At 41.3% G+C, this 13,474-nt stretch overlaps 1 protein-coding gene across 4 annotated transcripts in view; it reads right to left on the reverse strand.

Annotated features, from left to right (window-relative positions):
- The window catches only part of LOC135497761 (uncharacterized), a 25,988-nt gene continuing 12,514 nt past the window's right edge, over nucleotides 1-13,474 (reverse strand). For 2 of the 4 annotated variants that reach the window (XM_064787614.1, XM_064787613.1), the window contains 21 exons: nucleotides 13,145-13,189; nucleotides 12,775-12,892; nucleotides 12,072-12,185; nucleotides 10,987-11,555; nucleotides 10,329-10,463; nucleotides 9,380-10,066; nucleotides 8,603-8,668; nucleotides 7,914-7,973; nucleotides 6,333-6,368; nucleotides 5,856-5,939; nucleotides 5,197-5,226; nucleotides 4,744-4,776; nucleotides 4,463-4,477; nucleotides 3,865-3,984; nucleotides 3,524-3,553; nucleotides 3,002-3,040; nucleotides 2,705-2,725; nucleotides 2,008-2,172; nucleotides 1,699-1,728; nucleotides 927-950; nucleotides 1-143 (listed from right to left, as the gene is read on the reverse strand). In XM_064787614.1, the coding sequence (XP_064643684.1) occupies nucleotides 115-143; nucleotides 927-950; nucleotides 1,699-1,728; nucleotides 2,008-2,172; nucleotides 2,705-2,725; nucleotides 3,002-3,040; nucleotides 3,524-3,553; nucleotides 3,865-3,984; nucleotides 4,463-4,477; nucleotides 4,744-4,776; nucleotides 5,197-5,226; nucleotides 5,856-5,939; nucleotides 6,333-6,368; nucleotides 7,914-7,973; nucleotides 8,603-8,668; nucleotides 9,380-10,066; nucleotides 10,329-10,463; nucleotides 10,987-11,555; nucleotides 12,072-12,185; nucleotides 12,775-12,892; nucleotides 13,145-13,189 (2,450 nt within the window). In that variant the 3' untranslated portion in view covers nucleotides 1-114. The remainder of the gene's footprint in view (nucleotides 144-926; nucleotides 951-1,698; nucleotides 1,729-2,007; nucleotides 2,173-2,704; nucleotides 2,726-3,001; nucleotides 3,041-3,523; nucleotides 3,554-3,864; nucleotides 3,985-4,462; nucleotides 4,478-4,743; nucleotides 4,777-5,196; nucleotides 5,227-5,855; nucleotides 5,940-6,332; nucleotides 6,369-7,913; nucleotides 7,974-8,602; nucleotides 8,669-9,379; nucleotides 10,067-10,328; nucleotides 10,464-10,986; nucleotides 11,556-12,071; nucleotides 12,186-12,774; nucleotides 12,893-13,144; nucleotides 13,190-13,474) is intronic. The other 2 variants (XM_064787615.1, XM_064787616.1) reach the window with 2 other exon arrangements.

Below are 13,474 nucleotides of genomic sequence, written 5' to 3' on the forward strand. Positions count from 1 at the left end.
TTTGTTTTTTAATGCAATAGTTTATTAGATCCTTTCACATATCCTATACAGAAAACAGAGGAGGTTTCCCGGCTATTTCAGCTGTAGGATAAGCTGGAGTCGACGAATATAGTTTTACCTCCTCGAGGTTGAGAAAGAAATGCCTGCAATGCAGAATAAAGAGTGTAAGTACAACAAAAACTGAAAACTAAAAAAACACAGAGTAACGAGTTTGGCCAGGCGCGCGTACACTACGGACTATTAAAATCAAAGGTGACAAAATCAGAAGGTCACCGAATCGATGACTCTGAGCAACAGAAATTTATCTGCTTGATTAGTTGATAGACTATCTTTTACCAATCGGCAATCTTGACAGTTCTGTTGCCCAGACTGTCGCTCTCGATTCAGTTGCTCGTGTGCGCCGCACTTGAACTGTATGTGGCCCGCCAACATGCTCTAGTTTCACCGATCTTGGTTCGGTTGACTGAGCTTGAACGTGACGTCATCACCATTGGCGAACATTGCCTATCCAAATCACTGCTGAATTGAACCAAATGACCATGACGCTCAGTACATGTATTTAGTTGGAATTACCTACATGTGAGCAGAACCGAAACCATGAATATGCTGCTTACGGGCCACAATACACTTGCCAGAATATGTTGTATCATGTTTAAGGGTTGACCGTAGTCACCATCATTTTGGCTGGAACGTGAAATCATAAAGCAATTAGAACGCTTTCAAATGAAGTGAATGCTAGTTTCAAGGGCGGGAATCTGTTCTCTGGAAAACAAAGAACCGACTCCAGCCCTTGAAATTGACATTCACTTCGTTCTGAGAGAGTCCTAATTAATTGCTTAACAATTTCACGTTCTAGTCAAAATGGTGGTTCCTATGGTCAGCCCTTAACTGGTGACAGAATTTGACACATGGTGTGTAATACGCACCGTATTTTTTTCCATTCACCTTCACTGTAAATATAACATGGGCAGTGAGATTAACGTACATGACATGAATCACATGAATGAGGAACCGGTGTGGCGGGGATAGTAGTCCTAGGGCTGATAGTCCGTGTAACAATAGCCCGCATTGCTAAATGTTTTGGTTAGGGTTAGCGGTACAATAGATCATGCTGCTTAATTGGTCAAATACAATGTACCGGACTATGACTCCAGGGGGACTATATCCGCTGTCACACCGGCAGAACTGAAAATGCAGATGGCAGCACCACTACTAAAAGGTACACTTCCAGTGCATTTTCCATTAAAATTAAGTTTTGTTGATTTTCTCCCTAAAACTCATCAAAATAGAATTAAGGTCCAATAAAACAACATTTTGGTGCTATTTCCCCATGTAGAGTAATTAAGGGATGAAATATTCAATAATCATTGACCCGGGAAATGGGTTTCTCATTACAACCATGGTCCACTTGCCTACACGGCCCCCTATTGGCAGGTTTTGTTGTGCAGGTTCCTCATTGGATTGGAAGATGATACGCGGTTGTATCGAGCAGCCCAAATTAAATCATTCGTGAGAAGAATAAAAGTTCTATTCAACAGAATTCAAGTGTGTTTCTAATTCGTTTTCGGAAGAGTAACCAAAGGTAGGCCCCAGAGTGTTGACCGAGCGATTCTGGTCAAATGTTGTGATATTTAAAGCGCTTCTCACCAAATTATACATAACACTACATGATTGTATTGCAGGCAAAGGTATACTTACACCATCCCATGAACGAGTTGGCGTCTTTCACTGAAATGATGGAGATGAAGATTCGAATGATTTTATCGTGGAATCGTGAGCGAATGAACGTGGTTTTGAACTTGATGGTTGGCTGGAATATTTCGAGTCTGGAGCTCGTTTGATTTAGTTGAAAATTGAGAAAGAGTGCCTACGACTCTAAACCTGACCCCATATCAAAAGTTATTAAGTGCTGTTACAAGAACCAATAAGCATATCTATTTGTCACTTAAAAAAACATTCAATTGAGTTTGTAATAAAATGATGGTGCACTGTAGTCATGAAACTTACCGATGCATGTATTTCCTTTGCTTGCTGTACCCGTGGGACATTTACCCTCGAACATTGTATTAGGGAACTCTTGACCATTCGCGAAACCGCCTCCACCCGTGGTGGTTGAAGTCTCGGTTTGAGTCGTGTATTCACCGCCGCCGCCGCCGCCAGTGGTAGAGCCTCCTGAAAGTAAATTATCATGAATTCTCGCACTGCACCACCTGACCGGGCGACTATTGAGAAACTTCATTACCACTAGCTGGCAGCATGGACTAAAATTACTTTCACGCAATCCGTGATGGCAGCAATAGTTAGCAGTACAGTACAATACGAGACCGCTTGTGTATGGATAGGAGTTGTATAGCGCCACCTTTAGGGATATCCCTTTTACCGTTGAATGCCACATTTGAGATTGTGACATCGATCTTTGCAATCACTTGTAGACCACTTGGCAGTGATCCGCAACGCTTTTTGAGCAGCATTAGCTTTGAGAGAAAAAAAGGCCAAGGGTGTGGCGTCTTAGTACATCTATCACACACACACAGATCCCTCTGAGACACCATCACAGGTGACATCATAAATTATGTGAGACGTCACGAGTTATGTCGTGTGGTCTCAAATATTTTCGTAGTCACAACTTTAAATTCTTATGCTAACACACGTACATACTGCCTGACTACGGCACGATTTACGGAACGGAATGAATGTCACTTACCGCCAGGAGCAACCTCTTCATCTAATTTTTGAAAAGAAAAAAATAAGGATTTAGTGTATACGCCAAAAAACACCAAGCAGTGAAACAAACCCAATTTCGCACTTCGCCCTTTGCTATTTTTTCGAGCATGGCGTGGCAGTTTTGTGGCTGACGTGAACAAGACAATGCATATTGCTGTAGTAGGGTTCCAGTGCTATCACATAACATTTGAGCCGTGGTGGCTTGTACCCGAGTGTCTATGCAAAGACGAAAAAGATACCCCACAAAAAGGTGTATATTGTTCGTTTTGCCTCTTACAAGAGTATTCGATTCCGTAAGCCTTTGCGTTGATCTTCACTGAAGAGAAAAACAGAGTAACGCCAATTCAACGTTCTGTATGAATCGTTATTTATAGAAAGAGTTTAAAGAAATATTTTTACACATCACTTGTATCCTGGTTGAGCATTTGCCCTATCAACTCAACTGTTTCTTTTTTAATACATATATTTTTTTATTGAGGAAAAAAGAACAAGATGGACAAATTACATCAAACAGATAATTCATAATTCTTTCAAAAGATGTTCCCCGTTTGGTTTTTAGCTTTTCAGGTAAAGTATATTATATTAACTCAACTGTGGACCAATGGGAATTTATCAAATACCCCAGGATATCTCTACGTGTGACTCAGTTAGTGATAAGGATAATTTGTGATGTTTTCCGGGCACAACTGAGCCCATGTTCGGCCTACTTAGGTAACGTTGAGGTCGGGTATAATTTATTTTTTCACAATTATATTGCGGGATGAAGCAATAAGAACAACTAAAATGATGTTATACTTACACCAGGCAAGGAATGAGTCTGTGTTTTCAACTAGAATAAAAAATACCATTTAAATGAGACGAAATAGCATTGTTTACTTATGAAGAAAAAAATGTTTGAATCGCATCTTTTTTTGATTTGATAAACTTTCCTGTTATGATCAAGCAAACACATCAGTTAGTTTTCAGTGACAAAATCAGCTGCCCTTGACTCAAGAGTTCTGTTATAGAGCTCCAGAGTTTTGTGGTCAGGGTATGGTGTCATTTTACTAGCATTCCTCTCATTTAGTTCTAGAGTTGGGTAATAAATTCCAGTAGGTAGGTATAGTGTATGTAAGCATAGTGCCAAGTCCATGTACTCACTCTCGCAAAATTTTCCAACAGTTTTGGTGCCCTCAGGACAGGCACCCTTGAACATGTCAATGGGGAATTTCTGTCCGACCGAAAATTCCGTGGTGGTGGTGGTCGTTGTCGTGGTGTAGACTGCAAAGGGCATAAGAATCGAATGCAAAATTAGTAGACAAGTCACATTTTCTTCCTTTCGAGAAAAACGACCAAAACCATGTCCACGTCATTAGAAAATATATTGTGCAGACCACTGATATAGAATGATGAAACTTTCAGAGAATGAGATCTTCACCAAGTGCTGTTTCGAAAGGCTAATAACTTTTTTCTTCATCATAATGTAAGATGACATCCTATTTGCATTCACAATTGGAAAACATGTATTTGAAGGCGATGACTTGGCGAAACCAGCACAAAAAGTTGCCGGGGCGATTCCGATTCCGAATGGATCAATATCATGTTGCGATGATGAAATTTGACGGATCGGAATGGGATTTGACGGAATGGGACTGGGATGAAATCAATTTGACGGAACGGTACATGCAATCAATGATGATTGGCCGAATAGCAAAATACCGCATCACTAGTTATTCTTGTAATATTTAGATTTACTTACAGGGCAGTCTCGCGACTGGAAAGAGAATAATGAAATTACCATTAATATTAATGATACCACCTATTAATCAACTGTTTTTGTTGAATTCCATTATAAGAGGTAAATCTTACATCGTATTTTTCTAATATCAAACCGGGGAGAAATATTATTATACAAGAATAATGTCTAAATAACATCACGCTGATGTTGACTGTAAACCACCGAAATATTTTCGTGGATTTTGCGAATTAATGAGAATCGTCGCCAAAAAACAACAACAAATCATTTTTGTCAGTACTCACAGACAATATGGTAGGTGGCGGCGTGGATCTTAACTGAAAGATGGAAAAAGTTGGAAAACATCAAGCGAAAAAAATCATGATTTGATTAAATATCTTAAATGTCAAAATAAAAAAGAGTGGATCCTATGACTCTGTAATAGATTTATTGTTGTTAGACCTTGAGAAGAAGGAATTGAAAAGAAGCATAACTTCCTGTCTGATTGGCCAATCAGAGACTCTCATTCTTCTCATTCTTCTGTTACTGAACCAATCACAAGAGTTTGTAGACTTTTTGGCCAATCAGAGACACTCGTTCTTCAGTCATAGTCTTATTTACTGAATCAATCCCAAGTGCTCGGACGACTTGTCTAGTACAACCTACAGCTGATACACGTTGATCATATATGTCATTATGATAATAGACGGAAAATTAACGAAGTGAATGCATGACTTGTGACGATGTCCAATACTCACGCCATGCGATGAAAATCTTGTAGTCGGTTACTGCAAAATAAAAAAGAAATCAGTATTACATTGTATATTCAGTATGATACCTCCTTGGGTTGAAATGATGAAGACAGGGATGACAAGGTGGACAGCTTCTATAAATAAACAGATTAGCTTTAAAGGGAACTGAAACCGCCAAGCCAGTTCGTATGACCTCGTTTTCATTTCCCGCGTATCGGGTGATCAGAACGAGGCATGAATGAAACATGGCGCCTAGCTGTCCATCATTGAGTGACGTCACTACTATGGAATTTACTACGAAAACGAATGAATGAAAGATCGCATGACTCACGTGATTCTCACATGATTCTCAATAATAACAAATTGAACTGCGCATGCTCGGGCACTGGGGGCGGAGCTACAAATCTGAACTCGAATAGGAAGTTGGAAGTTTGACTTTCTCGGGCGGTGAAAGTCGAAAAGTTGAATAAATCGCTCGGCGGTTCCAGTTCCCTTTAATTATGAATGGAAAAACACCATAATAACCTGATGTAGAATATCTCTAATTCTATCTAATTTTCATACTTCTTTTTTTCTGTAATCGCCATTGGTTTCTCTTGGCATTGGTTAAGTGTAAAACATTGATACCGAACTGGAAGGATGCTGCTTAATCTTGGATTACTTACTGATGCAGTCGTCTCCCTCTGATTTCGTTCCTTCGGGGCATGTAGCAAGTCCCTTGAAGACACCTCTGAGGTCGAATTTACCGCCTGAAAAGTAAAGACAATATTTCGATCAGTAAAGTACATGCCGACTTATCGGCGGTGAACATCAGTCCTAAAGTCTCCTCCTTTCAGTTGTGACGGTCGATCTGGCGAAGTTTATCTGCCGTGAATGATGGATATACGCACAACGACGATGGTTCGGCATGGTAAAGTCCAACTATAGCGCAGTTGAAAAAAGGATTATTCCAATATTTTAGGCAACAATGGATATTATTTTGTGCTTTAGTTTGATAAAACAATTAAGGGCAATGAATCGCCGACAAATGGCATCATATAACTAATCTATGTAGCCAATCGTTTGGCGTATCAACAGAATTGGGGCTAACAGTAGGTAGTGGTAAAGTGGCAAACGAAGAGAAGCAGAAAAGGTGATCTTACCAGGTTTTAGGTTTTCTTTGGTCAATTTGGTTGGTGCTAAAAATAGAAATATATAGATGTTCAGGTGGACAACGAGAAATATTGCAGATCATCATCGTATCGTTTTTAGCTCACCTCTTAGCAGAGGTGAGCTTATCCCATACCGTGGCGTCCGTCGTCCGTCGTCGTCGTCGTCGTCGTCGTCGTCCGTCGTCCGTTAGCAGGGCACGTTTCGTAACTGTTAGAGCTATTGAGTTGAAACTTGGTACACATGTACCCTTATGTAATGACACCTTGGAGACGAAGTTTCGGTCCGATTCGTTTCATGGTTTGGCCACCAGGGGGCCAAACGTTAAAAGTGAAAATATGCAATATCTCCCTTAATAGTAGTCGGGAAATTTTGAAAAAAATATGGTAGGTACTTCTAGCAAAGGTGCATCATATATCCTCCGGGTTTTTGATTTGACCTCCTTTTCAAGGTCACAGAGGTCAAATGGTGTAAATTGGCCGTTAGGATGTAACGATGGCACGTTTCTAAACTGCAATGACTATTGATACCAAATTTGGCACACATTTACCCCTTAGTCAGGTGATCTCAGGGACCGAAGTTTGGTCCAATATGATTCACCACTTGACCACCAGGGGGCAAAATCCAAAAACCTTAAAAATGTGATTATTCCTTAACTTCTTGCCCGATTGCCACCAATTTGATATCATGGGTACATCTTACCACCATACAGTATATGTCACACAGGTTTTTAATTTGACCTTCTTGTCAAGGTCACAGAGGTCAAATGGCGTAAATTCGCCGTCAGGCCGTAACTATGGCACGTTTCTTAACTGCAATGACTATTGATCACAAATTAAGTACACATGTACCCCTTGGTCAGGTGATCTTAGGTACCGAAGTTTGGTGCAATCTGATTTGCCGTTTGGCCTCCAGGGAGGGGGCCAAATCCTAAATTCTTGAAAATGCCATTATTCCTAGTAATGACTTGCCCGATTGGCACCAATTTTATATCATAGGTACATCTAATTCTAACAACCATTCAATGTGTCACCCGGGTCTTCTTTGATTTGACCTCCTTTTCAAGGTCACAGAGGTCGAATGTACTGTAAATTGGCCATTTTGGGGAAATTGTAATTGCTTGGACCTACATCAAACCTAACACTACATGACACAATACCATGCTCTTTATCCATCTTTCCTCCACATGAGGTGAGCACAATGGCCCTGGCCATTTCATTAATAGTAATCAGCCATCGACAAGGACATGGGCAGGGGTGCGCATTTTTGCGCATACCCATGTTACCGCTTTTTAAAAATGACAAGAGTTTCCTGATATCTTGTTACCGGAGATGTACGTGGCGTAGTTGGATGGGAGAGCATGAAGGGTCAAATAGCCCGATCGGGCTACCATATGCCCAGTGAGTGGCATAGTGGTTACAGGAGGTCGCGGGTTCGATGCTCAGAAGGATCACCGCTGTTTCGAGTATGCTATATGCTGCAAGTATATTTCGAACCTGGGTGACGTTCCACCCAGGACAACATTCATTCCAACATATAACTGACAAGAGCTGAGCCGGCAATTTCTCTGGTACCTTTAGGCTTCTCCTCTTTTGGTTCGGGCCTTTCTTCTGGTTTTTCTTTCACTGGTTCCACTATATAATAGAGAATAGGAAAGTTCAATTTAAAAATCACAGGCAAATTAAAATACTTTGATTCAGTGGCCTGTGTTTTCCCTCATGCATGCCGATTTATCGGCGCTGTGCGTTACTCTCTCCTGTACGTTACTCTCTCCTTCAGGCATTGTTTGGGAACGCTGGAAACAAACGGACACACTCTTCTGTTCTCCCGATTAAAATTGATGTTTATAGCTGTCAATCATGTAAATACTATGATAAGGGGAGCAACACAACTGTTACACCTATTTTATAAGGAATTCACGTTTTCATTGGCCACTTGAATGACAATGAGCGCTTCGGGAGAAGTCTAAATATCAATATTTTGAAAATGACAAGAGTTTCCTGATATCTTGTTACCGGAGATGTATGTGGCGTAGTTGGATGGGAGAGTATGAAGGGTCAAATAGCCCGATCGGGCTACCATATGCCCAGTGAGTGGCATAGGGGTTACAGGAGGTCGCGGGTTCGATGCTCAGAAGGATCACCGCTATTACGAGTATGCTATATGCTGCAAGTATATTTCGAACCTGGGTGACGTTCCACCCAGGACGACATTCATTCCAACAGATAACTGACAAGAGCCGAGCCGGCAATTTCTCTGGTACCTTTAGGCTTCTCCTCTTTTGGTTCGGGCTTTTCTTCTGGTTTTTCACCTCCTTTCGCTGGAACCGCTATATGTAGAGAATAGGAAAGTTCGATTTAAAAATCACAGGCAAATTAAAATACTTTGATTCAGTGGCCTGTGTTTTCACTCATGCATGCCGATTTATCGGCGCTGTGCGTTACTCTCTCCTTCAGGCGTTGTTTGGGAACGCTGGAAACAAACGGACACGCTTTTCTGTTCTCCCGATTAAGACTATGATAAGGGGAACAACACAACTGTTACACCTATTTTATAGGAATTCCCATACAACTCATACCTACAACTTGGACAAACCTAAGTTGTTATTGGACAAAGCCTATAATCTTAAATGTCTATTTAAACCACACTCGCTGGTGATCTTTGTAGAAGGAATTGGTAGAAGAGGCTCCTTGTAATCATGGCCATAAAAGTCCGAGTGGAAAATATCAGACAACCTTACCAGTGAATAGTACGGGCTGCGCAGGACTTTTCCCTATACCTGTCCTTGAAATATACTGTGTGCGCTTGTTGACAATAGTCAATTATGATTACATTACACCAAGTAAGAACGTAATCAGCAACATCATCTTAGTCATATTAGTTGAATGGGCAATATTCAGTGTTGTTAGCAGGCGCATGGGAAGCAGTTCCATGCTAACACGTACAGGGTGAGAGGTCTATTTTCAAATCTACCTTTGACAGACTCTAGAATTGAATCGGCAATTGATGACTCTGATGAGATATATATTGTCACACTTACTAATTAGTCTTGTGAACCTAGCAAATGTGCGAAGAGGCAGAATATTTCTGGTGAATCTGAGGTCACCAATCAGACCATAGAAGTTCTCATCTTTACTGTCCATCTTGTATCCGAGTTGGAATCTTGGGTATGGATTTGCGAACAAGTTCCCTGGCTTGCCCCTCACGGTTTTAACCACCTTTCCATTGACGTAGATCTTTGCAACGCCAGTGTGAGCGTTCCATGAGAATCCTATGAAGTACCATATGTTCGGCAGGAGCTTTCCACCTCTCATATCCCCAACCTTGTCTATAGTCTGGGTCGGTCCACGGAGGAAAAGACCAAGTTGACCACCCTTCCAGATCCTGAACAGGTACTGCCATCTGTTTGACGCCCAGTTAGCGATCAGGACCTGGTTGCGGCTAACGGTCTTGGGCTTGACGTAGAAACTGATGGTGAAGCTTCCGCCGTATTTGTTGAATCTCGGTCCGGTAGCAAAGGCACCTTTCTTGCCTGGGAAGAACAGGTCTTCCTTTCTCTTGATGACGACACCAGGGCGACGTACGATTCTCCATCTTCTCGGCTTCGGGCGGCCGTTGAAGTGGAAAACATGGTAGGTTATTGGGATGCGTGTGAAACGAGAAAGGTTAAAGTGGAAGAACTTATGGTGTTTTCGTATCCATCTAAAAAGGTACCTTGGGCTGAAGACTGGAAAAGAAAGAAGAGAAATATGAAAATAAAGATCACCTGAAACCACTTCTGATTGGAGAGGAAGTTTGTATGTGCATGCATGCGTAGGCACTCAATTAAGACTCCAGCGAGTTGTAGCCAATTTGCTCAAATCTTTTTTAGAAATGACAAGGACGTTCTAGAAAAATAGCTCGTTCGGGCCACAATTACTCGAGGACACGAGACTAATTTAGGATTACAATGACTTTGACTGAATCCCGTCAGCCTCGAATCTACCCACCTTTGCATGTTCCCGTCTTTCCGATTCTCTTAGTTCCCTGCATACACCTACGAAGTCCTCGGAACCACTTAAGATGAATGATACCTCCCTTCCTGATCTGCTTCCTGAAGATTTTGCCATACGGGAATCGGTGAACTATAAAAAAGCAGTAAACATACTAAGTTAACATGATAGAATTGCTGCATTTCATTAAGGCTCTGGGAATAAGCGAGCTGATGCACTGGGGAGGCACAGGATGCAAAAGGAAAGCACACCAATGCTGACAATGATGCATTGGTAGACCTTCGGGGACTCTGCTGCAATAAGCGGCAGTGGAGAAGCACGACAGGTTGTGGACATCATTGCTCCCAATTAAAGGGACCCAACTCCTCTAATATCGTCCCAGGTTCCACACGTCCCCAGTTCTGTTAAATGGTTGCAGGGGATGGTACGGGTTAGGATTAGGATTTGGCGGTCCGACTGTACACAAAATGTGTGAGAAATTATTCAACCTTCCCATACAACTCATGCCTACAACTTGGACACAAAGAACCCGGGACATATGGAACCCGGAACCCAGGTGAATAGAAACTTGGACGCACCGAACCCATCTCGCAAATCACTGCCGCAAATATGACTTACTATTTGGGAGTGTGTTGTTAAATTGGCTATTACTTACAGATTCTCTTAAAGAACAGCCTGAATTGCCTCAGTGGGAGGATGCCACGAGTTAGCCTCAAACCAGCAATTTCTCCTTTGAAGTTCTCGTTGTTCGAGTCCATCTTGTAGCCGAGCTGGAACCATGGTTCGGGGTTAGCGAACAGGTCATGGTCTCGGTAGCGTGTCTTGCGCTTTCCGACGACTTTGCCATTCAGGTAGATCGTTGCAACACCTGTAAGATGGTTCCATGAGAAGCCGACATTATTCCAACGTTTGGGGATAATTTTATACGCATTGCTGGTGACAGATACCATATCCTGGCGTGGGTCACTACCGGTGTTGAACTTGTTTCTGCGGAGATCTAGACCCAGTTGACCACCCTTCTGGATTCTGAACAGATACTGCCATCTCTTGTTGCCAAATTGTGCGATGAGTGTCTGACTGCGACGAATCGATGAAGGTTTGACGTAGAAGCTGATGGTGAAACTGTGGCGGTACTTGTTGAATCGTCTTCCGAGGGCGTACGCTCCGCGCTTTCCGGGGAAATAGAGGATTCCCTTCTTAATGTAACGGACTCCTCCCTTGCGACTGCAATGAGGAGAGGCAGCGTTTATTTTTCTTCATTCTTGTTAATCGGTTGATCATGATGGGAAGCAAATATGTGAAGAACTCCTCTGCTTTTCTTGGAGCAAACATACACTTCAGGTTCGATATGCGAGATATTAGCATGTTAAATTTAATTTAATTATCATTTTAAACTTTTACGTGAGGCCAAGTAGCCGGTTAAGCTTTTGCGTGAGGCTTAGTATATAAATCTTCAACAGTCAAATTGTCGCGCCTCTTTCTTTTGCGAATCGAAAAGATTTGGAAAAGATTTTTAATTTGGCGGAAGACTACAAAACTTCTTTTGGTTTTTCGATCAAAACACTTTTTTTCCCGATGTCGATTTTTGAACATGGAGATTATTTGCAAAATCCGCTTTAAAAAAGACCTGCAAAAATTTTGCTTTAACGTACACCATAAATTTGTCTTTCTCGTACAGCCTATCACTTTCTCGTATAGCCTATATGATTCTCATTCATTTACATGTATAAAGCAACTCACATGATTCTCCATTTTGGGTTATGCGGTTTAGCCCCGGTGAAGCGGTAAAGGTGATAGAGGTAGGGAATTCGAGGGAAGTGGCGAAGGTCGATTCTGTACCAGTGTGCGTGATACCTACAAAAGAATGAAAGAGTAGAAACTGACGCATCACTGCTAATGTTAGCACCACCTTTCAGTTACATGTACCACCACATGAGCACGAATTGTGAATCTTGACCGATGAAATTTGGTTCCAACTAAATCTTCTTTATTCAATTGCTCTTTTCAACAAAACTTTATAAGTGGGATCATACGAAATAGAGGTATCTGTGATTTTGAAAAAAAGTTCTTAAGGGTTTTTCATTTCGCTGGAAAGGGGTGCATGTATGCGTTGGCTGAAAACCCCTAAAATGTTTTCCAAAAGCCAAAAACCTTTATTTCTAAAAGTTTATAGTGACACACGAATCGCTTTGGCTCCGTTCTGGTACGGATTCGCACCGCCCAGCTAAAAAAATCTACAAGTTATTCAACCCTGACTCCAATTTGAATGGCTTGAACTTAATTCTATAAAATCGCTAAAATAGCAAAGGCACGCAAGTTGCATTTGAATACTTCTTATAACAATGAGAAAAATACAACGGATAAAATTCCATATTTCTGACAAAGATTTGCCAAAAATTAAAAGCTAAGCAGCAAAGCAGCAAAGCCAGTAAATTAAACTTACCTAAGCCACCGCCTGAAGAATCTCAAATGGATGACTCGGCATTTCCTGCTCTTCCCTACTCTCTTGGTCCCTTGCATACACCTCCTGCGCCTAAACCATCTCAGATTAATGATGCCACCTGGTGTTGATAAAACAAATAAAGGTTGCGTTGTCTTTTTTACGTATATGTATCGTATTTTACATGTAGTTCAAGAAGTTGATGAAGAAATTTTGTAGCTGATTTGATGGTTAAAAAAGCCCTTTTGAAGAAAAAATCAAATCGAGGTAAATATATGTAGTTTTTTTACGCCAATGACGAATTTGGTCTTACGTTTGGGTGGATCTCTCCAGGAAAAATAAATATGAACACTTTAAAAGAGGTATGTCTTACCCTTCCTAAAGTTCAACCTCAGCTTTTTCAAGAACGGGAATCCGCCTGCGAATTGCAAAAAAAGAGATGCGCGAGAATTGACAATCATTGTTACTTGTTACATAAAGAAACGGATGTATAGCACGAACATTTTGCCAAACCTAAGTTGTTATTGGACAAAGCCTATAATCTTAAATGTCTATTTCAACCACACTCGCTGGTGATCTTTGCAGAAAGAATTGGTAAAAGAGGCTCCTTGTAATCATGGCCATAAAAGTCCGAGTGGAAAATATCAGACAACCTTACCAGTGAATAGTACGGGCTGCGCAGGACTTTTCCCTATACCTGTCC

The sequence above is a fragment of the Lineus longissimus genome, chromosome 13, assembly GCF_910592395.1.
Source record: "Lineus longissimus chromosome 13, tnLinLong1.2, whole genome shotgun sequence".
In the NCBI taxonomy this organism is placed as follows: Eukaryota; Metazoa; Nemertea; class Pilidiophora; order Heteronemertea; family Lineidae; genus Lineus; species Lineus longissimus.